Raw genomic sequence first — 27,512 nt, 5'->3', positions numbered from 1 at the left:
AAAAGTAGGAACACATGCACAGCTTCCCGTATTCATCAAGTATTTAATGAGCACCACTGTATGACTTGCACTGGACTAGGTTTTGGGGAGGTCATACTAAGGAGGACATATTCCCAGTCCTTTTCCTGTTTAGGAATCTCTCTGCACACTGCACAGAATTCCCTGTGAATAACTACACAACACTCGATATGCAGCATTGGGTAAACAGAATCATCTTTTAAATGTGTGATGAGAGCTGATTCTGATGGGAAAGAGGGGAGAAGCTATAGGGGATTTGTGGATTTTTGTGTGTCCCATGATTTTTTGATGCTTAAGAGCCTAAATTATCAGAAAATCAGATATTCTTGTCTTTTAAAAAGGAACTAGAAAGGTAATAAGAGGGAAAAATGACAGTGAAAAAAAGCCACTTATTCCAGTATGTTTTCCTATTTTCCTATTCTGACACATCTGGAAGCTCTAAAAAAAGGGGGGAAAATATGGGTTATAAAGACAGTCCAATTTCTATCTGAATCCTACTTTCCCACTCACCAACTGGGTGACTCTGGTCAAGTTTTCTCACCTCTATGAGCTTCCATTTCACATTTGTAAGGACAGAAATAATAATGGGAACTTCTCAACACTGTCGAGAAGATTCAGTGAGCTAATATATGCAAAGCACTGAAAGCAACGTCTGGCACAGAAAAGGCCCTAAATAAAAGAATTCTAACAGTAAATATTATATTTTACTAATACAATAAATAATAGCCTGATATTCATTAACAATAACCTTTTCCTTTTAGCTTCAACCTCTTCAGGTTTAAACCTTTGTTAAGTCTATTTCTGTTTCTAAACAACTGGTAAACCTCTATCTTCATACCAGGAAACTGGCCATTTGGTCAGCAGAACCAAAGGCTGTTAAATGAGTCTCTGCAATAGATGTGCCCTGAGCACCGGGGCCCTTGGACTCCCACAGCTTCCAGCTCTAGAGGCCACCCCAGGCTGCTACCAAGTGGACCCACTTCTTGGTTTGACCCACACCCCTACCTGAACCTGTCTTGGTCATTTCAGTGGGTCTGGCATGGTCTGCAGCTGGATCTGTCAAGGCTCTGTAAGAGTAGAGGAATGTTCCAGGGCACCACTCTCAGGGGCCAGACAGGCCGGTCCAGAGGCCTTACCAATTCCTATGAGCCCCAAGCCGGACAAGGGAGAAGATTCAAGGAAGAGCCTGGCCAAGTACCCAAAGCCCTGCCATTCGGCAGCTGATTCAGTGTGAGAGTCAATTGGTCCTTCTGAAATGGGCTGACCTTGTCCTGTCTCTGGAGTATTAACTGGGGGCTTTTCCCATCAATAAGAATGTTTATCAAATTTTATTTCTGACTGGGATAAACCTAATCTGTACCCTTCACAGTGTAGGGTTGAAGAGAAACTTAACCTCAACAATGCCCAGGTTAATGGATACAACTTTCCATTAAAAATCAAAATCAAGCAACTATTCACCTCACTTGGCAAATGTTCGATGACCTTGAGGTGCACACATATTTGGAATCAGGATAGTTTTGGTGTGTTGACGTCAGAATTACCCATTACAGTACCTCTTGGCAGGCTACAAATAACAGATTATTCTATTGTTCCAAATTCCATCTATCCATCTGAATGGACCCAAAGAGTCTTGTGGTTTGGCATCTAAAGAAGAAACTGGTGATATTAGAAGTCTACCTGATTCAATTTCTTGGGATTTAGGCAAGATCCAGCAGGACTTCTAGTGACTTGGAAAGGCTGGATCAGGCTTGGGTATAGTCCAGAACAGCTAGGGACAGGCATTTTTCTTTAGAGTAGATGCTGAATGATGTCAAGGAGAAAACTCATAGTATGGGCCTGAGCAGCACCATCATGGGTCTTTTGGGTGGTTAGAAGCAGAAAAGGAGGCCAAGGGTCCAGATCAGGGTAACTAGGAATGAGTAGGAAATTGACAAAATAAGGCTCAATGGTGAAAAGTTATTGACCGTAGGGCTGACTGCTTCACAGGCATTGGGTCAGTCTCCAAGACCAAAGATTTGTGCCTGCCTAGTTGGCAATTTCTGAGAAGTCAGGATAGGATTCCAAGTCAGCAAAGATGTCATTGGGATTCCTACAGCTCAGGTTGCAGAAGCAGGCATTAATCCATAGGACCTGGCGGGAGAAACCAAGCCCATCAGGACACTGGAAGGACACGTTGATGGTCTTGGACTTGTAGGGGATGCAGCACCTGCTGTCCATGCAAACTCCACAGTATTTGGGTTGATAGGAGCGTGTGCTGATGCAGCCGGCGAGGGTGAAGTTCATGGATGCCTCTGGCTGGTACACAGCCAGACACTTCTTCCCTTCCTGAAGGAAAGGAAAGGCGCTTTCAGTGGGGGTGCTCAGACAATGGACAATCACCTTCTTCCCCTGAGTCCCATTTTTCCCTCCTCACTATGTGGGAGCATTCCACCCTACTTTCAGCTTCACAGCATCCTCAAGCAAGGAGGGACAGCAACAAACACAGTGAGATCCAGTGTACTGCACAGAGGTAAATGGAGAACCACAGAGGAACATGTTTTGTTTGGGTTGTATCTCACAGCCTGCATTTTTGTATCTCTTTTGTCCTGCATTTTTGTCTTGCCTATGGCCATTCATCGTGGTTTCACCAACATGGGGAGCCTGTGTAGCTCCTTCATCCAAGCAAGTTCCCCTGTCTAGCTAGTGGCAGAACTGGCATCGGGACTCCATGCTCAGGGGACATGCTTTGCCCTAACTTCCCTGCCCACCTTTGCCTCTCGTGGTCTTTCACACACACCTTTAATATGCAATGTATTCAAATGAATTTACATTATTAAAAGGTAACTCTACCTTCCACTGGGCTATGGGCCACTTGAGATTTGCTGTTCTTTCTGTGTCTCTGTGGTATAATTCCATGCCTAGTACAGAGTAGGCACAGAGTAAACCCATTGGATTAAGGGTTCTCAGGGTCTACTGTGTACAGCACCATGCTAGATCTAGGCTGCATGGCGACATGAAGTTTGCCCAGTTTGGGAAACCCTCTGAGGGTACATAATTCTAGAAAAAAAGTGGTTAGAAATCAAAATTGCTTGGACTTGCATTATCTGGTCCAGTAATGGTAGAGCCATCTCACTCAGCTTAGGACCTTTGCTCTAATTCTTCTGCGGTTGGTACATTTTCCACGTATGTTTTCAGTTAAGAGATGTCTATGGAATGCTTACTGTATACCAAGTGCAGAAACTACAAAAGCTAGTATTACAGAGAAAAATAATCAGAGAGGAAGAAGAAGAAAGAAGAGGAGAAGAAGGAGAAGGAAGAAGAAAAATGGATCCAGTTGATCAATATGTAGATGACTGGAGAAGGTGTCTAGGGGATGAGCAGTGATGTTGGATGTCTGAAGAGGATCACAGGGAGCTGTGCTGCTTGTTTTACACCAGAGGCAACCCTGGCCTCAACATCCCTAAGAAATCATCAGCATTCCAAAAATGGAATAACTATTGAATTTTTTGTTTTTTTGCTTTGATTTTCATGTGACAAAAGGCTGACCTAAGGCATGAGTGAGGGAGACTTGAATTAGATAAATCAGATCCACTTTTAACTCTGAAGCTGGGGCTCAAGCTAATGTGGCCCAATTTTCTTTGATGCTTTATTTTAATTATCTTGGACTCTTAAAGCTGAAAGGGATTTCAGAGATCAACTCCAGTATCTTAATGATGAGGGAGTGGGGGCTCCGTGATGAGCAGAGATTGGCCACAGTCACATGCAATTAATGCAAGTAGACATTTGACTCTAGGGGTCATGAGCCTCATTTAGTGCTCCCTATATCACCCAGTGTGGCTGCTCTGTGTGAGTGGGTTGGCATGGGAGTGAAGGGAGGATAGAAATTGGTAAGGATCCCGCAGAATCATTATAGAAGACCACTCCTGAGGGTCCCTGAGGTTTTCCTGGAGTGATCCTGATTCTAATAATATGATGCCCACCAAAGCTTCCATTGAGTGAAATTCACAGTGCACCAATCTGGTGACCTGCATTATCCCAAATAGCTGTTACACTAGATCTACTAAGTGAGCTTAACTGTTCCCACTTTACAATATTCTCACTTTACAAATGCTTCGCACGAGGAAGTTCAGGAGCCAGACTCAAACCCAGATTTGTCTGCTTGTGAAGTCCAGACGTCCACCCCTGCTCTGGACCCACCTTAATGAGTGTACGGATGTCCACATCGCATGGCCGCAGGTTGCAGAGGCGGCTTTCTTGCTCAGGCCAGCACTGGGCATTAACATTGGAGATCCGAGTGGAGACCCCCAGGCCGCAGCTGGTGGAACAAGGGCTCCAGGGGCTTGTGTAGGCTATACAGTTCCTGTGCCACGGCTCTATCTCACCCACAGCATCTGTGTGTGGGGACCAGAATCTGCATGAGTCTACAACTCCCACCAGCCCCCAACCCTCACCTTCACCACACTAAGGTCTGGGGTCCCCAGAACTCAGGGGAACAGAGAGAAATTGGCTGTCCCTCCCCACAGGACAGCAAGTTGGCTTCTAACCAGCAAAGGTACCCAGGGAGTGGAGGACATGTTCTGAGCTCCTTGTATTTTTCTGATCAAGAGAGGCAGTGTGGAAGCATGGGAGGAAACCCATCTTTATTTTTTATTTTATTTTATTTATTTTTTTTGAGACGGAGTCTTGCTCTGTCGCCCAGGCTGGAGTGCAGTGGCCGGATCTCAGCTCACTGCAAGCTCCGCCTCCCGGGTTTACGCCATTCTCCTGCCTCAGCCTCCCGAGTAGCTGGGACCATAGGTGCCCGCCACCTCGCCCGGCTAGTTTTTTGTATTTTTTAGTAGAGACGGGGTTTCACCGTGTTAGCCAGGATGGTCTCGATCTCCTGACCTCGTGATCCGCCTGTCTTGGCCTCCCAAAGTGCTGGGATTACAGGCTTGAGCCACCGCGCCCGGCCTTTTTTTTTTTTTTTTTTTTTGAGACGGAGTTTCGCTCTGTCGCCCAGGCTGGAGTGCAGTGGCCGGATCTCAGCTCACTGCAAGCTCCGCCTCCCGGGTTTACGCCATGGAAACCCATCTTTAGAGACAGGTGGACCCAAGTTCAAATTCTGCTCTACCACCTACAAGCTGTGTGATCTTAGATAACCCACCCTGGGCCTGTCTCCCTATTAGAACAATAACAGCTGCCTATGGGGCTGGCAACACAATAATAGGGCTTAGATTCTTACTGAGTATGCATCAAACATCTTGCTAGGTGCTGGGAATAGGACTTATTTTATTATTGTTACTATTATTTGAGACGGAGTTGCTCAGGCTGGAGTGCAATGGTGCGATTTTGGCCCACCGCAACCTCTGCATTCTGGGCTTTAAGTTATTCTCCTGTTTATCCTCCTAAGTAGTTGGGATTACAGGCATGGGCCACCATGCCCAGCTAACTTTGTATTTTTGGTAGAGGTGAGGTTTCACCATGTTGGTCGGGCTGGTCTTGAACTCCTGAGCTTAGGTGATCTGCCCACCTCGGCCTCCCAAAGTGTTGAGATTACAGGTATGAGCCACCACACCTGGCCGGAAATAAGACTTTTAAAAGACGTTCTCCTGCCTCTGCAGAGATAAAGTTTACTTGGAGGAAGTTCAAAGGCAAGTAGCTACATCCTAGCACCTAACATTTTGTTTCAGTGATGCCGAGGGCGTAATGGCTAAGAGGGCATACAGGCTTCTTTGGGAGGCCAAGACAGGTGGATCACTTGAGGTCAGGAGTTTTGAGACTAGCGTGGCCAACATGGTGAAACCCCATCTCTACTAAAAAAATACACGAACCAGCTGGGTGTGGTGGCATGTGCCTGTAATCCCAGCTACTCAGGAGGTTCAGTCATAAGAATTGCTTGCATCTGGAAGGCAGAGGTTTCAGTGAGCTGAGATCACACCCCTGCACTCCAGCCTGGTCTAAAAAGCAAGACTCTGTTCAAAAATAAATAAAAAAAAAAGGAAAAAGAGGACATACAGGCTTCAACTGGCAGCACTGCTACTTGCTGGCTATGTAATTTCCAATAAGCTAGCTCACACCTCCTTTCCTCAGGATCCCCACCTGCAGATGAGGTTAGCTACAGCATCTCTTTCCCGTACTGTGATAGAAAAGACAACTTTACGCCTATGAAAGCACCCAAGCTGTCCCTGGCCTTTAGTAAGCTAAAGCCTTTAGTTAATGTGAGTCTGTGTGGTCATTTGACTACCAGCCAACTCAACTACCCACTCTTGAATGGTCCTATTGATGCACGTATCTCCCGCATCTAGAAGATGGTAGGTGCTCTCTAACCATCTGAAAAATGGAAAACGGTAGTGAGCTCAATACCAAAGCAGGTTAAAAGCTGTTAAGAAAGAGAACTGCCCACAGAAAGATGGAACAAGATGCAGAGGAGAGGAGGCCTGTCCCATCCAAACACACATGTGCATGAGGAGAGGAGGGAACAGGCAGAGAGGGAAGGGATGGAAAGACAGATGGAAGCTCAGAGAAAAGAGAGAGAAAGAAGGAGAGGAGGAGAGAGAAAAAGAGTTTGTGTGTGAGAGAAAGAAACAGAGGGAAGGTAATAAAAGTAATAAAAAGAATGAAGGGAGGGAAAGAGAGGGGAAAAGATAAACACAGAAAAGAAGAGAAATGTGACCAGGATTAGGAGAAAGAGGAAAGGTAAGTCAGTTTCTCCAAGCTTATAGGTGTGCAGAGAATATTGATGAATGAATGCAGGAATCACTGAGTGAGAGAGGGAGAGACTTGAAATGGGAGGCATCCAAGGACAGGAGAGGGAGGGCTGGCAGGAATTGGAGCTTGGGAGGCAGTGGGGAGGGATTTCCCCAGGAGGATAAAAGCTTTGGTTTTTTGGTCGCCTCTGCTAGGCAGGGGCTCTTCTTGTGCTCAGTCAGAACGGGGTCACTGGGCCACACACAATGGACAGACAGCTTCTGCTTCCCTGCTTCCCCCGTGACCCTCAATGGGCCCTGCTGGGGAGGTGGTGGTGGGACAGCTGCCTTGCTGCCCTGGGGCTCCTGGGGACAAAACTGTCCTCCACACCTCCTCCTATCCACACAGGACTGCTTCTCCACCTGGCAATTTTGTCTCTTAGGGTGCATTTGGCAATGTCTGGAGGTGATTTTGATTGTCACACCTCTGAGGGAGAGGGTGCTACTGGCATCTAGTGGGTAGAGCCCAGGGATTAGATTGCTGGGATTTAGTAGCCATGCATTAGATTGCTACTAAACATCCTCCAATGCACATGACAACTCCACCACAAAGAATTCTCTCATCCAAGATGTTGACAGTGCCGAGCTTGAGAAGTCCTGCCCCCAATCGTACCTGAGCAGTCTTCAGCATCTATAATTAAAAAAAAAAAAAACCACCAATACCCTTAGAACTCTCACTCTATTGCCATTTTTCCACTGCTCTCTACTGCTTGCCTGGTAAGCATTTTCCTCTAGAAATGTCCTCATCTGCTGCCTGCCATGGCATCAGATGCTCCTGGTTTTCTTCATACATCCCAACCCTTCTCTTGATTTCCCCACGCCTCCTCTTATCCTTTTCACCCTTCAAATGTCAGCATTCCCAGACCTCTGCCTCAGGCCCCGTCTGTCTCACTCTGCATGTTATCCTCAGGCCATCCCAGCCATCACCACCAGCAGCACCAAGCAGATGACTTCAGAGCTCTCCTATTTCCTCTCCTTCCTCCTCATAAAGAGAAACTGGAATCTCCTCTTAAGATCCCGTGGACAGGGCACTCTGCCTTAAATTCAGTCTGTTTCAAACTAAGTAGATCTCTCTTGGCCCGAATGTGCTCCTTCTCTTGTATTTGATCCTAGGCAATGGCAAGCCCCAGGAGTCAGCCTCTGGCTCTCTTTCTTCTTCACCCCATGCATTAAATTGACATTAAGACCTTCATTCTCACTGAAGAAATGCCTCTTGTGCCTGTTCCTTCTTCGCTGCCTCTACTCCCACTACCCTAGTTCAGATCCTTATTAGCCCATCCATCTATCCACCCACCCATCCATCCATCCATCCACCCATCCGCCATCCATCTATTAACTGATCCATCCATCATTCACCTATTTGCCCATCATCTATCCATCCAATTATCCATTTACTTATACATCCATCTATCTATTTATCCATCCATCCATCCATCCATCCACCCATCCGCCATCCATCTATTAATCCACCCATTCATTCATCACCCATCCATCCATCATCTATCCATCCAATTATCCATTTACTTATACATCCATCTATCTATTCATTCATCCATCCATTTATCAATTCACCCATTCATCTATCCATCCTCTACCCACCCATCTATTTATACACCTATCCATCAATTCATCTGTCAACTCATCAATCCACCCATCTATTCATACATCCACCTATCTATTTATCCATCCATCTATTAATCCACCCATTCATTCATCACCCATCCATCCATCATCTATCCATCAACTCATCCATCTATTTATACATTCATGTATCTATTTATCCATCCATGTCTTCACCAATCCATCCATCCACCCACCTATCTATTCATCCATCTATTTATTCATCCATCCATCTACCCACCCACCAGTATGACAAACATTAACTGGGTACATGCTAAGTGTATGGCACTGAGCTAGATTCCAGTAAGCAGCAGTGAAACAATTGGGCCCCTCCCCACCCTCCTTTTCCAGGGCTTCCTCTTATCTGGTTTACCTGGCTGAAATCTCACCTGCCCACCCATCTTCATAGCAAGGCGGAAGCCTCAAGTCATCATGAAGCTTCTACTAGACCCATCTGCTCTTGCTCATGCCTCCTCTCCTCAGGTACCCACACACCTACCCTTCTTCCACCACCCATCCCTAACGCTTTAGTAGGATAATAATGGATTGCACTTTTAGGGCTTTTAGGACTTTTAGGGCTTTACAAAGCACTCCTCATTTTATGCTGGGAGGATCCCATAGGACAGACTAGACAGACAGGATTATTTCTGTTTTACAGATGGGGCAGTACGGTCTCAGGGGAGGTATGACTTTCTCAAGGTCACAAAGCTAGTACGTAGTGGACCGGGGAATGAGTCATTCTATGGTGGTCAGAGCTCCAGGAGGGTCCACAATCCATTTGTAGGGTCCCGCCCCCAGCCCAAGCGGGCCCACACCCACCGAAGGCTCCTGTGTCACGGGGTGCGGTCTTGCGTGGCCTCCTGGCGTCGTCCTCACACATCCACTGCTCACAGCAGTGGCCGGGTATGCTCACGCGCCGCGGGTGGGGGCACCAGAGACGCGGGGGGCGCACTCGGAGGCACAGTGGTGTGCAGCCCACCGCACCGTTGATGCATGTGCAGTTGTACTTGCAGTTAGGCTGGAAGGACTGGCCATTGTTGTAGCGCACCCCATCCAGGACGCAGCCCACACCGACCACCTCTGCAAACACAGGCTGCGGGTCAGGTCCAGTGGCCTTGATGCCCCTGGCCGGCCCAGCTGCCTTTATAGGGGCTCCATGTGGACCACACCCCAATCCCTGGGATGGCTACCAGCATGGGGGAGGAACAGAGGCACAAAGGCAAAGGCAGGGAGGTGTGAGAGTGCACAGGGCAGGGCTGAGTGTTTGGTGGGACTTCAGCAGAGGGAGTGCGGGAGTTCCTTTATAGCTTCAGCCAGCACCTAGGGAGTGGAAGGATGAAGGATCCCGAGGGACTCAGGTGGCTCGCTGCCTGCAGGGTCCCCAGCACCAGGCACAAAGCCTGGTACTGACAAATACCTGCCGTTAGGGCTCGTGGTTCTGAAGGTGACCAACTTGTAAAGAAAAGCCAGAACACTTCCAAACACGTGTTCCATTCATTCCGTACACATTTATGGAGCCTTCCAGGTGCTGGGGACTCAATAGTGGACGAAACAGACAAAAGTCATGCCCTCAAAGAGCTTATGCTGTGGAAAGGTCATATGGAATGTTGGTGGTCACAAGTGTCCAGGAGAAAAGTGGAGCAGGGAGGGGGAGTTGGGAGTGGGGAGACAGTTGCAAATTTATTAATAACCCTTTCCCTGTTTAGAAAAAAAGTTCAGCTAGCTGCCAGAGCTCATTTAATTTTATATAAACATGCTTTTTGAGGTTGAAGCAAATCTGACTGATTTTCGATGTAAAAATAAAATAGAAAAACTGTTTCTTGGAGTTCTTTCTAAACAGAACTAACATCGGAATTGTCTGAATCATCAGAATAATCTATTTCAGAAAAATCAGATTCATCAAGTGAATCCCGGCCAACTGTTGAAGAACAATTATGTGTAGGAATGCTAGGTTTTCTAGGATTTGACATTTTCAGTGATCGAGAATTACGACATTTTGTAAATGGAAAGACCACTACTAAAAACACAATGCTGTAAATAGATTGATATCTTTTGTTTTTCAAAGTTGGTATTCCAGAATGATGTGAATAGAATAATAAAAGTGAGATATTTTGTGGCAAAGTTATTTTGGGGTAAATGCTGCAGCCTCTAGTGCTGCTGGTGAGTATTCTCAGTGCAAACAGGAATAGGGTTACATTACGTGGATGGGGAAGGCCTCACTGGGTGAGGATGCTCAGAAAAGCCTGAAGGGGGTGAGGAAGTAAGCCCACCCAGGGGTTGGAGGAGGAGTTTTCCAGGTAGCGGGGGGCCCACTTAAGTAAAAAGACCTGGGCTGGGAGCAAGCCTGGGCTGTGGGAGAGGTCTGAGGAGGGGAGACAAGAAGGAAAAGGGAAGGAGAGGAGGTCAGAGAAGGCTTCTTTGTAGGCTCAGAGGAAGGTGCAAAGCTGTTAGAGCCTAGCACATAGTAGGTGCTCAGTAAGAAACTGCTGAATGAATGACAGAAAGTACGCTTTGCAAGAACACTCATGGTGCTGAGTTGAGGACAGATCAGAGGGCAAAGGTAGCATGGGGGACCACCCTGAGACCCAGGTGAGAGGGAGCAGTCTGAAGCCAGAAAGAGAAGAGCTCGGCTTCCAGACAGATTTGGAAGGACAGCTGCCAGGACTTGCTGACAGAGGGGCTGTGCAGGGGAGAGGAGAGGAGTCAAGAAGGAAGAAGATGCTCTGTCATCCTTGGACAAGCAGGGTTTGGGCTGGGTGGACTCAAGTGTTCTCCATTATATGCGAGATGCCTGCTTGACAACCGAGTGGCTATGTGGAGTTAGTTATGCCAGTTTGGAGTTCCAGGGAGAGTTGGGGACTTCTGGGCCAGATGTCACCCTTGACACCATGCTCTCTCAGGAGGACAGCTTCTGGAAATACAGGCAGAGAGCTCCGGACATCATGAGTGACCACCCAAGGAGGAGCAGTTTGGAATCTGCTGTGGGCCAACAGTTCTGTCTTTTAGGGACTGCCTAAAGGTGGCTATTAATAATAATAATAATCAAACTATCTAGCAGGCATGATTTTCGAAGTACTGTCTCTGTTATTGGATACTGGGAAACCCAAAGCCAGTTGGGTTTCCTTCACCACCTCCTATCTAATCTCAGATCTGCAGTGCAGGTGTGATCTGGTTAGCTCTCCTCTTACTGAGGCACTTTCAGGAATTCAAGTCAACTTGCTCTGCCATAGGGGCTTTCCCTCCCTTCCCACACCTCCCATGGACTGTCAGTCCCACTCTCAACAGGGACAGTGGGTCACACCTTGTTGTAGCTCTGTTTGTGTTTGCTGCCTCACCTATGTGTGTTGTGTGAAGAATCAGTGGAGGGATGGATGGATGGGAGCTGGGTGAGCTCTACTCTTTATTGTGCATTATATTACTTATCTTATTCTATACAGAAACACTATCACATTATCATCTTTGTCTTTATATATAGCAAAACAAAGTCTCAGCAAAGTGAAGACGCGTCGCGTCCAAGGTGACCACAGTGGGAAGCAGAATCCCGGTTTGTGTGAACCTTGCTGTGGCTACTGTTTTTCTTGGGGTGCAGTTATCCATGCAGGAGGTCAGAAAGGAAAGATGCTAACATCAACTGACCCTCTGATCTAGTGCCAGGCACCATCTGATACATTATCTCACTCAGTTCTCCCGATGACTTCATGAAGAGAGTTTTATTTTTCTCCTTTGATGGACAGGAAAGCTCTCAGAGAGGTTAAATGATTCATTTGTTCAAGGTCACAAAACTGGTGAATGATACAGCTGGGACTCAAACTCAGGGGACCTGACTCCACAGCCCATTTCCTGCCACCAGACACCAGTGAAGGAGGGGACAGAGGAAGGCAAAAAAAGCAGAGGAAGTGCTGGGTGAATCACTGATCTTTGCATTCTGAGTCACCCTGCCTCTGCCTGCACGCTGTCTCTCCAGGAAGAGAGTGTGTGTGTGTGTGTGTGTGTGTGTGTGTGTGTGTGTGTAGAAGGGAGTGGGCTAAGCCCGGGACTCTGCCCCTGTATGTGGAGACTTTGGAGGGAGAGGTCAGTGCTGGATGCCTGGAGTCCCCAGTACAGTGGTTCTCCCCACCAACTGCACACGGGAACCCCAGGGGAACCTGGGGAGCTTTTAAAAACTGTGATGCTCATGCCAGGCCTCAGAATACGGGGGTGGGCCTGGGTGTCAGTATATTTCCTTTGTTGATCTCCGTAGTTTTCATCTTTATTTTTATTTTTTGATCTCCATATTGTTAAAGTTCCCCAGGTGAATCCTGTTTGCAGCTAAGGTTGAAAACCACTGCATCTAGATGGGCTCCAGTCTCTCTCCTTGGAGCTTTGGGTGGGGAAGTGAGGTGCTGCTACTGGCTCTGACCAGCCTGCCCACCACAGGCCAGTGGGATGAATGATGGCTGCAGATGGTCTTGTCAGCCAACTCATTCACTTTCCAACTAATCAAAGGCGAGATGGTGAAGCCAGTTGTGTTTCCTTCACCACCTGTTATCTAATCTCAGATCTGCAGTAGAGGTGTGATCTAGTTAGCGCTCCTCTTACTGAGGCACTTTCAGGAATTCAAATCAACTTGCTCTGCCATCAGGGCTTTCCCTCCCTTCCCACACCTCCCATGGACTGTCAGTCCCACTCTCAACAGGGACAGTGGGTCACACCTTGTTGTAGCTTGTCTGTGTTTGCTGCCTCACCTATGTGTATTGTGTGAAGAATCAGTGGAGGGATGGATGGATGGGAGCTGGGGTGAGTGCTACCCTTTATTCAGCTCCTGCCATGTAGCAGGCACTTGACATTCCAACCACCCAGAGATATAAACTTTGTCACATTTTCCTTGAAGAAGAAACTGAAACTTAAAAGGTTCAGTAGCTTGCCTAAAGTCATAGCACTAGTGAGTGATAATGATGCTGGGATTCCAGCTCAGTTGTCTAGGTCCAAAGAGCCTGCATGAGTTTACTACTCCCTCACTCTTCACTATGGGGGATCTAGGCCCATACTAGAAGAGAAGGGAGTAGACCTGCTCCCTCCTCTAAAGGTGGCTGTGAATAAGACTGAGGTAACTTTCCTCGCAAGCCAAGCCAAAGAGCAGTCAATCACCTTTTTTTTTTTTTTTTTGCATTTCCGTATTTATTCTGCAACAACCATGTGGAGTTGGTTTTATCAAGCTCCTTAAGCGATGTGCACGTGGTCACGTAGCTAGCAAGTGGCAGAGGCAGGATCTAAAACCCAAGTCTGTCAGCCTGTAAATATCATAATCCTTCCACCAAACCACACTGCCCTCAGGCCTGACCCAGCTTCATTTAAACGTTGAGTAGTGTTTGTGCAACTGAAATAGCCAAACGATGTAACTCAGAGGTCACCCTCTGCCCACAGACGTATTTAGTTTGGCCCACAGCATGGTTTTAAAAATATTTTTGAATGTATTGCCAATGTTTACAAATCATACACAAATCCATATATCTGGATTCTCTTGAAAACTAAGCATGCCGAACAAGACCTAGCTTTTTTCTGCTTGGCCACAGTGGCTGGGCCCAGTAGGGTGATCTCTGAGAGCCAGGGCTTGCACACACCAGATTGCCATTGTACCCATCATACTCTGTTTGAGTTATATGAGCCAGGGTTGCGATTGCTCATTTTTATTACCTGCCTTGTTCTGGTCTAATTACATGCAAATCTTCAAGGACAGAATTAGCCTGTCCTGGGAACTGTCCATTGGCTTAGCTGACCATTTGCAGAAAGACTGTTTCTTAGAGGAACCCTTTGTTCTGTTTACCCTCTGGCCCAGAGGGGTATTCTTTTGCAGACCCCACACTCTCTTCTTTCCTGCATTAGGGTCTCATGAATTCAGACACTATGGTATCACTTCTGGGAATATGTTCAATAGAGCACTAGTGAGTTGTGTGTGTGTGCACGTGTGGGCACATATATGTGTGTGATGTGTATATGTATAACTGTGTGTGTGTGTGTGTGTGTAGTGTAATGGATGGGTGAGAAACTATCTGAATGAAAAAATTTAGTATTAAATACATTTTAAAAATTTATTATGAAGCTTATGATAGCTCTCTTTTGGAATTTGGCAATGGACATGAACATTTGAAGCCTCTGAGAATTTCTATAGCTCCTGGTTAGTTTCTTTTATCTCAATGCTTGCAAAACTTCATGACCAGGGAACCACTGGGAAGTGTAACATCTATTACAATCTCCTTTGCCCTACAGTTTTTGTTTTTTTAAAATAAAAGAAAAGGAAGTACACAGAAGCCTATGGTGTTGGGAAGTTAAGTGGCTGTACTGGGTCAAGGCAGGACCTAAGATGCAGAGATTGGGGGTGAGAAGGACAGGGAAGGGGTTTTCCAGGCCACCAGTGGGGAAGGCAGGCAGGACAGGCAGTTTCTGGGTTCACACAATCTTTGGATCCATGACAGAACATCTATAAATGAGTGGTGCCTGACAGATGACAAGATCTCAGTACAGCTTTAGAGATTAGTGCAGTGGTAGTGAACAGAATTATCTTTTTAATGACCTTGAAGAAGAGTTTTCACAGGGGGAATAAATTATGAGACAGGCTTATATAACTGGAGGGGTTCTAGTGTGAGAAGTCCAGGCCAGGTTTCCCTACCTGGGCTATGGGGAGGGAACAGATGACTGACAGTATATTAGCAGCAATTCTTGAACTTCAGCATGCATGAGAATCACCTGGGAGTCTTGTTAAAGGAATGGATGCTCATTCCCACTTCCAGGGACTCTAATTCAACAAGTCTGGGGTGGGGCTCAGGAATAACATTTACAACCAACACATCAGATGATTCTGAGCAGGTGATGCTGCAAATTCTCTTTGAATATACCTTTTATGTGGCTGCTCATGAGTTGCAGTAAAAGAAGAAAAATTAGAAAGATGGGAGAAGTGGGATGGTTATTCACAGAAAGACAAAGACACAAGGATTGGTGTGAAAGTTGAAGCATGAACCAATGATAAAAGAGAAGAAACTGTCATAAATTAACCATGAGGTTCAGATAAAATAAAATTGTCTGACTGCAAATGACGTGCATAACCCTCATTGACAATCCACCTCAAAAAATATAATGGTTAGCTGAGGATGAGAGACTATATTGTGTGTGACTATGTGATAGGGTGTATATGGAGTCATAGTTAAGGGGAAGGCTTGATTCAGCACTAAGGGAAGAAGGGAATTTTTGGGTTTATGAGACTTTGTGGAAGTTTTCAGAAGTTAGGCTGCTGCATCATAATACCTAGTTACCTCTCTGAATCTGATGAGTCATGTATTTTGGGTAATGCTTACACAGTTCAAGGGAATACAAGCCCAGACAGAAGCAGGAGGTCAGAAAGTTTCATAAAGGAGGTGTCTTGGAACAAAAAAGGACAGAATACCCATGATGGAGCACTTGAAGACAAAAGAAAACAACAACCAACAACAACAACAACCACCTCCAAACAGGAGGATATCATAATAGACCAAAAATAAAGAAAAAGCAAAGGCCATTAGAAAGTCCAGGAAAAACAAAAAGCATCATAAGGAAGGAAATTCAGACAAGTACATGATCTCATACTGCAGTGAACAATATTTACATAGTCATAATACTATAAATACTGATGATTGTATAACCAAAAATCATGGCAATGTTATTTGGAAGGTAGGGATATATCAGGTGGTACTGAGGAGCTAAATCATCAACTATCTTAGAATATTAATAGATTATAGAAAATTGATATTTCAAGGCAATTAAGATACAGCAGAAGGCGTATTTTATAGTAGTAGCTATCAGAAGAAATAACTAGAAAATTAAAGTGACTGTAGTAACTGAGAAATGTAGGTAGCTGGTGGGAAGGGATGACTGCAGGCTACTGGTTTTCATTCTTTCAAGGCTACTGGATTTTTAAAACCATATTGTTTTAATTTACAATATTACCAAAATATTTGGAGTTCTATAGTATGCTGGTGTGTCCTGGTAGGCCATGGGCATTCGTTGAAAGGTCCTACCACTAAGAGAATAAAACCAGGCTTAGGTATTTCATGGCCTCTCCCTCTTCCTTGGGGACAGCCATGAATGTGCTTCTAGGACTGAGAATAAAGCAAGAAGCAAAGTTCTGGAGGCGAGATGAGTGCAGGCATCCTTCCCTCCCCTTCCCAGGTAGGGCCCAGCCTCTGGCCTCTGACCATGGGGTGTATCTCCTGCTGAACAGAAGCCTGGCCAGGTGAAAGGCTGTAGGGGTGCCAAGGGAGGGGGGTTTGGGGCCAGAGCTGGGGGTGCTAAGGGGCTGGTCAGAAGGTATGGAGGGACTCACTTACGTGCACACACTCCTATTGCGTACCTCGGGTGGTCCCCGCTGTAGTCACAGTAGAGGCCCCGGTGGGGGTCACAGATGGCAGCCTCTGTGCAGTTGTCCCCAAGCTGCTGAGCACACATCTTACAGCATTCACAGCCATCTGTGATGAGGCTGACCCCCAGCGGGCAGCGGGGTGGGGACGGCGGGCACTCACATGGCCACTTGCAGAATTGGGGGCGTGAGGAGGTGTCCTCCAGTGGAGCTGGGGTAAAGTTCATGGTCGTAGGGGCTGGAGAGAGGGCCTGCAGGGGAAAGGCAGAGGGGAAGGAGGGCTACTGAGGCAGGGATTTCAATGCCCGAACGGACCTACCATTGCATTCCTGTCTTCATACTGTTCAAAAAGTTTTCAGAAAATGATTTTTTCTATCATGCTTTTGATAGCCAAACATCTCCTTTATTCTCAATAAAACAAATAGAACAGAGGAGCCCAACATGCAGTGAAGTTAAACCAATTGCCCGAATCCCTCTGCTGGTCAGCGGCGGGGCCCCAATTCCACCTCAGCACCTGCTCCTTTCCTTTCTTGAGTGATTGTCCCTGCAGCCCCGAGGTAAATGAGGTGGCCTCACTTTACAGGGAGGAAGCCGAGGCCCTGAGCAGGTGGAAGCTGGCTGTGACTCATGTGGCTGTGCGGGGCTCAGATCCCATGTCTCTTCTCTGAGGACCTGCAGGGCCAGTTCCGTCACTCATCAAGAGTTCTTAAGGCCTCTCTGAGTCAGAAGACTCCTATTTAGCACCAGTTTCGGCCCGCTGACCTTTTATTATTTTTTTCCCCTCTGAGTATCCGGAAAGGGCTGGCGTGGTGCAACGGCAGGTGTTCAGTTTTAGAGCTCCTGGCAGCTGCATGGGCCCCAGCCCTTGAGGAGTGAGTGCGCTTCCTTTGCCAGCACCAGCCCTGCATGGAGGAGCCCTTTTATTTTGTTCTCAGGGCAATGAGACCCCCCCACCCAACACACACACACTCCATGCTACCAACCGGCATTCCTCCCTAGCATCCCCATTCCCATCCCCCGGCCAACAGCTTCATCTTTATTTTGGCAAATATGATGAACATAACAACAGGCCAGCTGGGAAGGGAAACCAAGGCCCAAAGAGCTGCCCAGGCCCGAGGAATGGCAGATGGAGATGCCCGGGTGTCTGAGTGCAGAAGCTCCAGGCTGCCACTATTTCCAGCTCCCATCACCTGCCGTCCCATCTGGTTGCCCCCCTGAATCCCATCTGTGCCCTTTGCTCTATCTCAAAGGAGACCTGGGCCTACGAGAAGAAGAGAATCGCCTGAGGACACAGGAGCGGGGACTAGAGCCAGGCTTTGAGTCAGTCCTCCTACTCCTGGGCAGGCCATGGAGCATCCTGCCCAGCATTTCCCATTGTTGACGCCTGAGTTCCGAAGTAAGCAGGGAGAAAGCACGGCTTCTGTGGGGCTGGGGCAGGGGGCTGGCTGGGCTCTGGGTTGCTTCCTCCATCTGGAAGCAGAGGAGCCTGCTTTGTGGGGTTACAGATCTGCTTTCCACTCTGAACACCAGGTTCCGGTGCTGAGCTATTCAGACAAATTCTTTCCTCCTTTACAGGGGAGGAAAGCAAGACCCAAAGAGACAGATGGACACTCCCAGGATGACACAGTTCATAGCAAGGCCAAGGTGCAAATTCGTCTCCTAATTCTCATTGCAACAGCTTTTACTTTTGCCTCCTCTGGGTTCTTTCATTCACTCAACAAACATTTGCAGAGGTAGGTCATAGTCTCTCTTAAGTTTTAGGCATTTGGAGATAAGTTTTAAAAGTCCCTATGATTAGGGAATCCACAGCTTATGGGAGAGGCAAGTATTAGAGGTGAGTTACTACAGCTCGAGGGATTTACTATGCAAAGTGCTGGGCATCCCAAGAAGGAATGGAAGCTCTCTGAACACCAGGGCAGTAATTGCTCTGCCCAGGAGAGTGGGGTCCACTCTTGCACCTTGAAGGACCAGGGATGAGGAAAGTGGTTCAGATGAATTTCTGAATTAGTCTGTCTAGGCTTTGAGCCTGGCACATAATAAATGTAGTAAATATTGATGCGATAAATAAAGCCCTTGCAAGTCAACAGACAAAATCCAACTTTAAGCTTGTTTTCAGGACTTGGTCAAATCCACTCTTTCCCTACTTCAAGGCCGCTCTGATCAGTTTCCTGTGGCTGAGAGGCCCTCCTATCTTTTTAACCTGGGGCCCCTTTCTCTGGGGGAATCTCCTGACTCGCTGATCTGCGTGTGCCTGGCTTTCCCTTAAGTCGCTAGGCAGCCTCAGAAATTAGATATTTGTTGGTTAGATTTGGATTAGATTTGGCCTGGATTAGATTTGGATTAGATTAGACCTGGCCCTGCAGGTCCTCATAGAAGAGACATGGGATCTGAGCCCCGCACAGCCACATGAGTCACAGCCAGCTTCCACCTGCTCAGGGCCTCGGCTCCCTCCCTGTAAAGTGAGGCCACCTCACTTACCTCAGGGCTGCAGACACAATCACTCAAGAAAGGAAAGGAGCAGGCGCTGAGGTGGAATTGGGGCCCCGCCACTGACCAGCAGAGGGATTCGGGCAAGTTTGGAGGTTAATGCCTGTGAACTCCATGAGGTGAGGGCAGGGTGGGGCAGGCCCCCACAGAGTGCCTGCCCAGTGCCAGTCTTCACTGGGGACATATGGGTGGCTTCTCTGTTATGGCCCAGACAGACACCAGAATGGCAAAAAATATCTTGCCTGCAGCCCCCTGCAGGGAGGAAGGCTCTGTGGGCCATGTGGCCTCGGAAGGCCTTCCTGGTGGGGAACAGAGAGCTCTTGGGGTTGGTAGTGCTGGGTGGCATTCACCTAGGAGGCACTAGTTAGTCTGCCCTTGTCTGTGTTTCCTCAAAAACACAACAGGATGCAAGGAAACCCCTACATTTCCAAATCAGTAAACACACACACACACACACACACCTCCTTTTGACTTTGGGGAGAGACGTTTCCTTGTTAGGCCATGAGTCTAGAAGCCTCAGAGCCTCATGAGCACTAGCAGACCATCTCTGAGAGCCACACTCAGGACATGCTGTTGGCAGAGTAAATAAAGATGCCCTCGCCTCCAGGAAGCCTTCCCTGCCCTTGCCTCTCTCACTGGAATGTGAACTTGGAAAGGGCAGAGCCTGGGCCTTGCATCTCTTGTGCACAGGGCACACAGTAGGGCTTCCTATGTGTTGAATGGTGAAATGGATGGATGGGGGATTGTCAGCTAAAAGGGCTTTGATATCTTTGATATTCAAGGCATCATGTACCGGAACTTCTCCTCTGGGCACTAAGTTTGAGTGTCAAGAAAAGAACATGCAACCTGAAACAGTCCGACAGAAGTTCTTTCCATGTGGCCTTGGAACAGTATCTTCATCTTTCTGAGCCTCAGCATTCCCATCTGTGATATGGGCACAATCACGCTCCCCTCTCTTTGGGGCCAGTTGGAAGGGTGAAGGGGCATTGTGGATGTGGCAACACTAGGTAGGGCCTGGCACATGTCACATGGCACACAGAAGTCTGTCTCCTCTTACACCCATTTGGTTGTGCGTCCTCCCTGACCCCACTGTGCCCAGAACAGAGCTGGGGATCTGGACACTTTGAGCTGAGCTGGAAAGGGCTGGAATCGGGTGGGTATCCCACTCCTGGGATCACTATCCATCCTGTCTACATCCCAAGTTAAAGATGCCCAGAAGGAAGCTTCCTTTCTGAGTGCCTGGAGGTTCCAGGGCACACAGCTGGTTAGGGGAAGCTGCAGAGAAGTCCTCCCTTGGACAGGGGAGGCCCTTATGACATCCCTGGGCAGAGGAGGGAAGTGCTGTGGGCAGTCAGCTGAGCCAGCCTTTGCAGTTGGCACCATCTAGTGGTAGAAAACCTCCCAGACTCAGGCCAGGGGAGAAGGTGCTGGACAAGATCTGTGCAGGGGAAAAACCTCTGGACCTCAGGGCCTGAGGACTGCTGGGTTTGGTGTGTGAGCCTCTGAGCGCCAGCTGCCTTGTCCAGTATTGACACATACCTAGGGTATGTCCAGCATGGACACATACTTAGGGTATGTGTCTGCAGGCCACTAGTGAGTCCAGACTCCTGATAATCGATCAAGCCTCACCTCTCTGTGTGAGCAAGAGGGAAAGCAGATGACTGGCACGAGGGCGGTTTCCGCCCTCCAGCACTGACAGTTTAGCTGGGGATGTGCACACTGACTGAGTCATTCTAGGGACAGAGGATTCTTAAATCCCTGCTATGCACAGGCTTTGTGCCAGGCTGGGAGGAGATGAAGGCGCATAAGACAGAGCACCTGACTGGCTCTCCACCTAGCGAGGCCAATAGACAAATAAATAATGATTGCAATTCAGTGCAATCAATGCTATAATGATGGTGTCCACTCATTTATTCATTCTCCCTTTCATTTGTTTATTCAACACCTCTGTAGTCAGCTTTTATTTTGTGTCAGGTGCAGCACTAGGTGCTGGGGATGCAGTGTGAGAACCAAGCAGACCTGCCTGTGGGATGACAGGGTAGTGGCTGGGCTGTGTGTGTGCTAGGGCTAAAGAGGGCTTCCCAAGACAGGAGGTGTTGGGAGTGGGTTTTGAAGAGGGGGTGGGAATAGATCAGTGAGGAAGGAGGAGAGGGTATCCAATGCACAAGGACTCTCAGGTACACAGGCACTGAGCTGGCAATGTGTGCCAGGGCCTGGGGCCTGGAGGGCCTGGAGAGCCTGGTGTAGGGTGCAGGGTGCAGGCAGGAGGAGGTGAAGGCTAGGAAGGATGAGAATGGGTTCAAGGCACAGCATACATCAAGGAAGATCTCGAATGCCTTGCTTTGGGCTGAGGTCTAAAAGAATGGTTTGTTGAAGGATTTTAGCAGGAGGATAGCAGGGTTAGACTTGTGTTTTAGAAACACCACACTGCATCCAGTCCAGCCTTTGTCACTGTTCATGTCACTCTGGGAGTTCACTTTCTGAGCCTGTCTTCTCCTCTGTAAAATGGCATTGCTACCATTGCTTAGCTCCCAAATGACTGGAAGTGAGCATCAAATGAGGTCACAGCTGGAATTCCTCCTGCTAGTCCATCTATTGCAAAACATCACTCCGATGACCACTGGGCGACAGTCTTGCCCGAGCCCTCAGTGACTGGCTGATCTCATTTGTCTTCTGCACAGTGACTGGTATTATTATTCTCATTTAACAGAGCAGTAAAGTGGCTTGCCCAGGCCCAACATCTAGTAAGCGACAGAACTTGGATTTGAATCTAGATCGGTTTCAGTTCACGTTTTTCCCACTACTGTACATGAGGGAGAATTTTCTGATGAAAAAAAAAAAAAAAGCTGAAAGGTAGTGAGTGTACCATCAGTGGAGGTAATCAAGAAGCAGCTAGACAATTATTTGGGCTGGCAGTTGTAGAGGGACATCAAGCCTCACAAAGCCTGACATATAGTAGGTGTCAATAAGCATCTGTTGATAGGATGAATAAACGAGTGCATGTTCATTTCCCCAACGAAGCCGTCCTCCCTTGAAGGTAGAAACCACATGCCGCCCATCTGTTCCCCTTCATGCACAAACTCACAGGCCCTTACAATCAACATACCTAAGATTTGAGTGAGGGCTCATACTGGGGTAACATCTGGGACATGTATGTGCGCTGACATTGAATGCTTGGTCTGGGGCCTCTCTGGGGGTGTCTCTGTTGGTCCAGAACACCAACACATCCTAAAGAAAACGTGTAGCACCTCTGGGTCAGATCTGTCACTCCGTAAGTAATCCAGCTGTATCATTCCAGCCTCTAATACCCTGATTTGGCTGCTGGTGGGACTCCCATGCCACACCTGTGGTGCCCTGCAATGAAGAAGCCCTGGAGCTCGGGCCCCTAAGCCACACCTGGCCCTTATCTTTAGTGGACAATGAGAGTATGGCCTTTGTCAAATTAAAAACGATAAACCCATTTCTGTGTAAGCAATAGGTATTTGTGCAAAACAAATACCTATTTGCTTGACTTGCCTGGGTTTTGGAGAGAGAGGTAATTAGTAGAAAATGAACGTTTAGAGGAATCTCTTCGCAGCTAAACAATAGAAAAAAAAAAAAGGCCAGCACATTTCCCCAGAGGTTTCTGTTGGATCTCACAAACAGTACTTTCCTTCTGGGGGCTGGGGCTCATCCTCGAACCCCAGGATGCTTGCTTGGGCCCCGGGACCCTCTGAGGTTTCTACCAGGGTCTCATTTTTCTTGGGGTTGGAACCTATTCTTGTTTTCCCCAGCCATAGGCAGGAGCCTGTCCCATAACCTGTCCTGTAGAGTCCCCAGAGAGCCCTGGCTGCTATCTTCTTATCCACCATGAACCACCTGAGCTGGGGTGACTGGGACCATTCTGCAGAAAGAGAAAATGATCTTTGCAAACACACTGTCATATGGAGCCTGCATCATTCTGTCCAACAACAGAAGCCAAGAAGGCAAAAAGGAGAAAAGATCGTAAGTCAAGGAGAGTGTTGTTTAGGAAAGGCCAGAGGAGGGCGAAAAACAAAACAAAACAAAAAACAGCCTTGGTATTTCCAAATTGCAGATGTTCACATAAAAGTCTCTTTTATGATGTACTTCTGGAAACAGACTGTAGATACCACTGCGTTTATGGGGAAGACACAGGTGGTGGCCACTCCGCGATGCTTCCGCAGGCAAGATGCCCAGGGCTTGCTCAGGCACAGCCTGGTCCTGCTCAGTTCTGCCTGCTGCAGCCTCTGAGCCCACCTGGCCCCACCTACCCCACTAAGACTCCTCCTGCCATGCCTCTCCCTCCTCAGCAACCCCTCCTAACTACTCAGGTACTATGATGTTGATTTCCAAACTTTACTGCAAAGTACAACCACCCTGGGGCTTTAATGGACACTCTACTCAGAGATCCCAACCTAAGGGACCTGGGAGGAGCCTGGGCATTGAGATTGTTTCCAGATGGTTCTGAATGTCCCAAAGTTTCAGAATCACCGGCCTGTGAAACTTGTTAAAATACAGATTCCTGGGCCAGGCATGTGGTTCACACCTGTAATCCTAGTACTTTGGGAGGCTGAGGCGGGTGGATCACTTGAGGTCAAGGAGTTCGAGATCAGCCTGGTCAACATGGCAAAACCCTGTCTGTACTGAAAATACAAACATTAGCTGGATGTAGTGGCACATGCCTATAGTTCCAGCTGCTCAGGAGGCTGAGAGGAGAACTGCTTGAACCCAGGAGGCAGAGGTTGTAGTGAGCAGAGATTGTACCACTGCACTGCAGCCTAGGTGACAGAGTGGACAAACCCGATTCCTAGATCCCTCTTTGAATATTCGCCTTAAGTTTCTCTAGACTGAAGGCTGGAATCCGTAGTTTGACCAGCAACCCTTGGGGATTTTTACAGAAATAGGAACCACTGCCTTAGAACACTGGGCAGGAATAAAGGGAAAGTGTGGGGATTTTAGACCATCTTCCTTTTTTAACATCTGACTTTTGTACAACCCACACCCATGTGCATTATCCACCCACACCACTAAGCAGCTTTCACACCACAGTTCACGCAGACCTGCAGAACATACCTACCGCGTTCTGTGATTCATCAGGGCGACACAATTGCTCTGTAAGCAGGTCTTGTATAGTTAAATGAAAATGGTGTATTTTATCCTTGATATTTTGTTAAAATGACTGAAAAACGGGAGAAAACCAAAAGGAGTATCTCCCGATGATAAGACCCCTAAGTCCTTAACTCCACTGGACAAACAGGGTTATCAGTAGGCAGGTGAACAGGGATGAAGCGATCCCTTCAATCATACTTATTGGACAAACTTAAGCTGATTAAAATTGGGAAGGAAAAAAAATAAAGCCCCTGTAGGAAATGTTTCATATGTATTTTTGAGAAAACATTTCAAGGTGAGTGGTAACTTATTATGATGTATTTCAGCTCTTTGGAAGTTGACTTGGGAAGAGGCAAGTCTATAGTTTGACCTTTGCATATCAGTTTTACTTCATTTTTACAAAAATGCTTAGCAATAGGCATAGGAGCAGAAAGCGGGAGGCTAGCAGCGGTGCGATGGACTGCCCAGGATACCTGAAACGTCCCATTTGATGAAGGAGACAGGTCCCATTCTCTTCTAAGAGTGTGTGCAGTTTACCGGTGAACAGGGCATGGGATTTGCAGAAAGAGCATGTCATCTGCAGTGAGGGGGCCCCACTTGACAATCCCGCAACCTCCTGCCACTCCCAGCTTTGGAATCTGGAGCCGTGCTCATCTGCTCTGAGCTTGTTTAGTCATTTGTAAAATGACAGTGATGTCAACATCCTTCAGCAGCCCTAATGAGCAGTTATTCATGTCATCCCTAGTTCACAGATGAGGAAAGTGAAGTTCCAAGAGCTTAAGAATCTTGCTCAAGATCTCGCAGCTGGAAAGTGGTCTGTTGCCCCAGAGTGTCCCTCCAGAGCCCTTACTTGTAACCACCTTGCTGCACGGCTCCCTCATTCATTCATTCATGCCTCCACCCGCCCATCACACATGAGTACCAACCGTCTACGATGTGCCTGCTGTTCAGATGAACAAGGCAGGGTCCTCACCCCCTGGGAGGATAGCAGTGGAGTTGAGTCCAGGTTGCCAAGGGCCCCCAAAAGAGGAGTGAGGAGCCCTTGTGGGGCTTCTCAGGGACGGGTTGTCCTTTCCCGCCTCCTGGGTGCCCGGCACTGAGCCTGGGACACCCTGGGCAAGTGCTCCGTGAGCAGTGTGGACGGTCAGAGGCCTTGGCTTGCCTGGTTTGGGAGGCCGCACCTAGCTACTCCACTAGGGGGCAGGGTTGAGGCAGGAATGGCCGGAGCCATCCCCAGCTGGCCCCGGGGGCTTTCAGGACAGCGTTGTCCTGCTGGAAGCAGTTTCTGTTCACTGCTTTGCTGAAGAGAGAAGCCCTGGGGGCTGTGAGAGAATGCAGGCCTGGCCGGTGCCCATGTCTTCCCCACGCTTGTTTCAAAGGGCTTCGGGTACCTCTGAGTCAGCCACAGGTAACAAACACCTCTTTTCCCAACACCTCTGGCTCGTGCACCCCTAGGCACCTGTACCCCGGGCCCTGGTGGGGGCTCCCCTTCAAGTGGGGCCTGGGACAGTGGTCCTGGGTCGATCACCTTCTTTGAAAGCTCTTAGCTCCAAACCCGTGAAAGGTGCCTGAGCCAGGTACATTGCCCTCCTTCCCCCACCGCACTGCCCAGAATCTTCCAAGGGTGGTTTCCAGAAAGTTGTTGGCCAGGCCGCATGTTATGGGATGTAGAAGGTTTTTGAGATTTTCTGCTAACTGGTTTTATAAACATGCAGGCGGGGGAAGTCAACTTTACATGAAGAGGGTACAAGGGGCAAGAGGCCAGGTTTTTTTCCAAATAACGAGTCCTCGTTCATGTGTTCACTCATGCATTCACTCATTTGTCAATCTATATATAAAGCATCTACTAAGTCCCACATGCAGTGCCCAGTGTCAGGGACAAAGCCTCCGAGAACATCCAGCCTCCAAGGAGACAGGAACGTAAAACAGGCAACCGCAGTATAAAGGTCAAAAACTACAGCCTGAGGGCCATAGACGGTTCATGACATTTTTATAAGGGCCTGCCCACTGTATGATAACCCTGTTTGTCCAGGGAGGTGAAGAAATCAAGGGTCTTTTCATCGGGAGCTACTCCGTTTGGTTTTCTCCCATTTTCAGTCGTTTTAACAAAACATCAAGGGTAAAATACATCATTTTCATTTAACTGCATAAGACCTGCCTACTGAGCAGGGGAAAGAATGCTGAATGTTCTCACAGTTTTAGAGAGTAGTGAGAAAACCACAACAAAAAATACTGAATACAGTACACAAATTTAAACCGTGTTCTTTGCTAGAGACATATTTAAATATTCACACAAGTTAAGAGAATAATATAACGAACCTACATATGCATCGGCAGCTTTGATAATTACCAACACTTAGTTGATCTTGTTTCTTCTATTGTCCCCACACATGTACGGTTTTTTTGTTGTTGTTGTTTTGTTTTTGAGACTGACTCTTGCTCTGTCTTCTAGGCTGGAGTGCAGTGGCATGATCTTGTCTCACTGCAACCTCTGCCTCCAGAGTTCAAGTCATTTTTGTTCTTCAGCCTCCCAAGTAGCTGGGAGTACAGGTGTACACCCGGCTAATTTTTGTATTTTTTAGTAGAGACGGGGTTTCACCATGTTAGCCAAGCTGGTCTCGAGCTCCTGACCTCAAGTGATCCACCCACCTCAGCCTCCCAAAGTGCTAGGATTACAGGCATGAGCCATCATGGCTGACTGTATGCTTTTTTATTCTTGAAAATTTAGCGAATCCTAGACATCCTGAGATTTTTACCTGAAATTCTCTAGTATGTCTCTAAATTGTGAGGAATTTTTAGGAAAAATGTAACCCCATGCAATTATCACACCAATAAATTTGTTACAATTTTGTAACTCTCTAGTTAATACCCAGTCCACATTCAAATTGCACTGTCCCAAATAATTTTTTTAACAGATGGTTTCTTTGAATCAAGATCATCTACATTTTAAGTAAGTAATTTAGTCCTCGTGATTATCCTACGAAGCAGGCTGCTTTTATTATTAGTTTCCTCATTTTTTAGATGAGTAAACCGAGTCACAAAAAGGTAAAGGTCAGATAAATTTTCCAAAGCCCCTAGCAAATGGCAACGTTGAGATTTGAACCTTAGCCCTGGGACTCAAAGCCTCCATTTCTTAAGGCTTCACACCTAAGGCCACCCTATAAGGTAACTCAGCATAGTCTAGGTAAGGACTACGAGGGTGAGAT

The 27,512-nt window shown here is 47.5% G+C and overlaps 1 protein-coding gene across 2 annotated transcripts in view; it reads right to left on the bottom strand.

The window, feature by feature from the left end:
• Nucleotides 1–23: 23 nt before the first annotated feature.
• CCN4 (cellular communication network factor 4) overlaps nucleotides 24–27,512 on the bottom strand; it is a 38,261-nt gene continuing 10,772 nt past the window's right edge. Inside the window, exons 2-6 of one of the 2 annotated variants that reach the window (XM_033202626.1) lie at nucleotides 16,682–16,961; nucleotides 9,165–9,425; nucleotides 7,339–7,356; nucleotides 4,195–4,388; nucleotides 24–2,343 (exon numbers count right to left, since the gene is read on the bottom strand). In XM_033202626.1, coding sequence (XP_033058517.1) covers nucleotides 2,044–2,343; nucleotides 4,195–4,388; nucleotides 7,339–7,356; nucleotides 9,165–9,425; nucleotides 16,682–16,961 — 1,053 coding nt within the window. In that variant the 3' untranslated portion in view covers nucleotides 24–2,043. The remainder of the gene's footprint in view (nucleotides 2,344–4,194; nucleotides 4,389–7,338; nucleotides 7,357–9,164; nucleotides 9,426–16,681; nucleotides 16,962–27,512) is intronic. The other variant, XM_033202627.1, reaches the window with a different exon arrangement.

The sequence above is a fragment of the Trachypithecus francoisi genome, unplaced genomic scaffold (genome assembly GCF_009764315.1).
Source record: "Trachypithecus francoisi isolate TF-2019V2 unplaced genomic scaffold, Tfra_2.0 Lachesis_group7, whole genome shotgun sequence".
NCBI classification, from domain to species: Eukaryota; Metazoa; Chordata; class Mammalia; order Primates; family Cercopithecidae; genus Trachypithecus; species Trachypithecus francoisi.
Note: the sequence above shows the minus strand (reverse complement) of the source record. Positions and strands in the feature narration are given on the sequence as shown.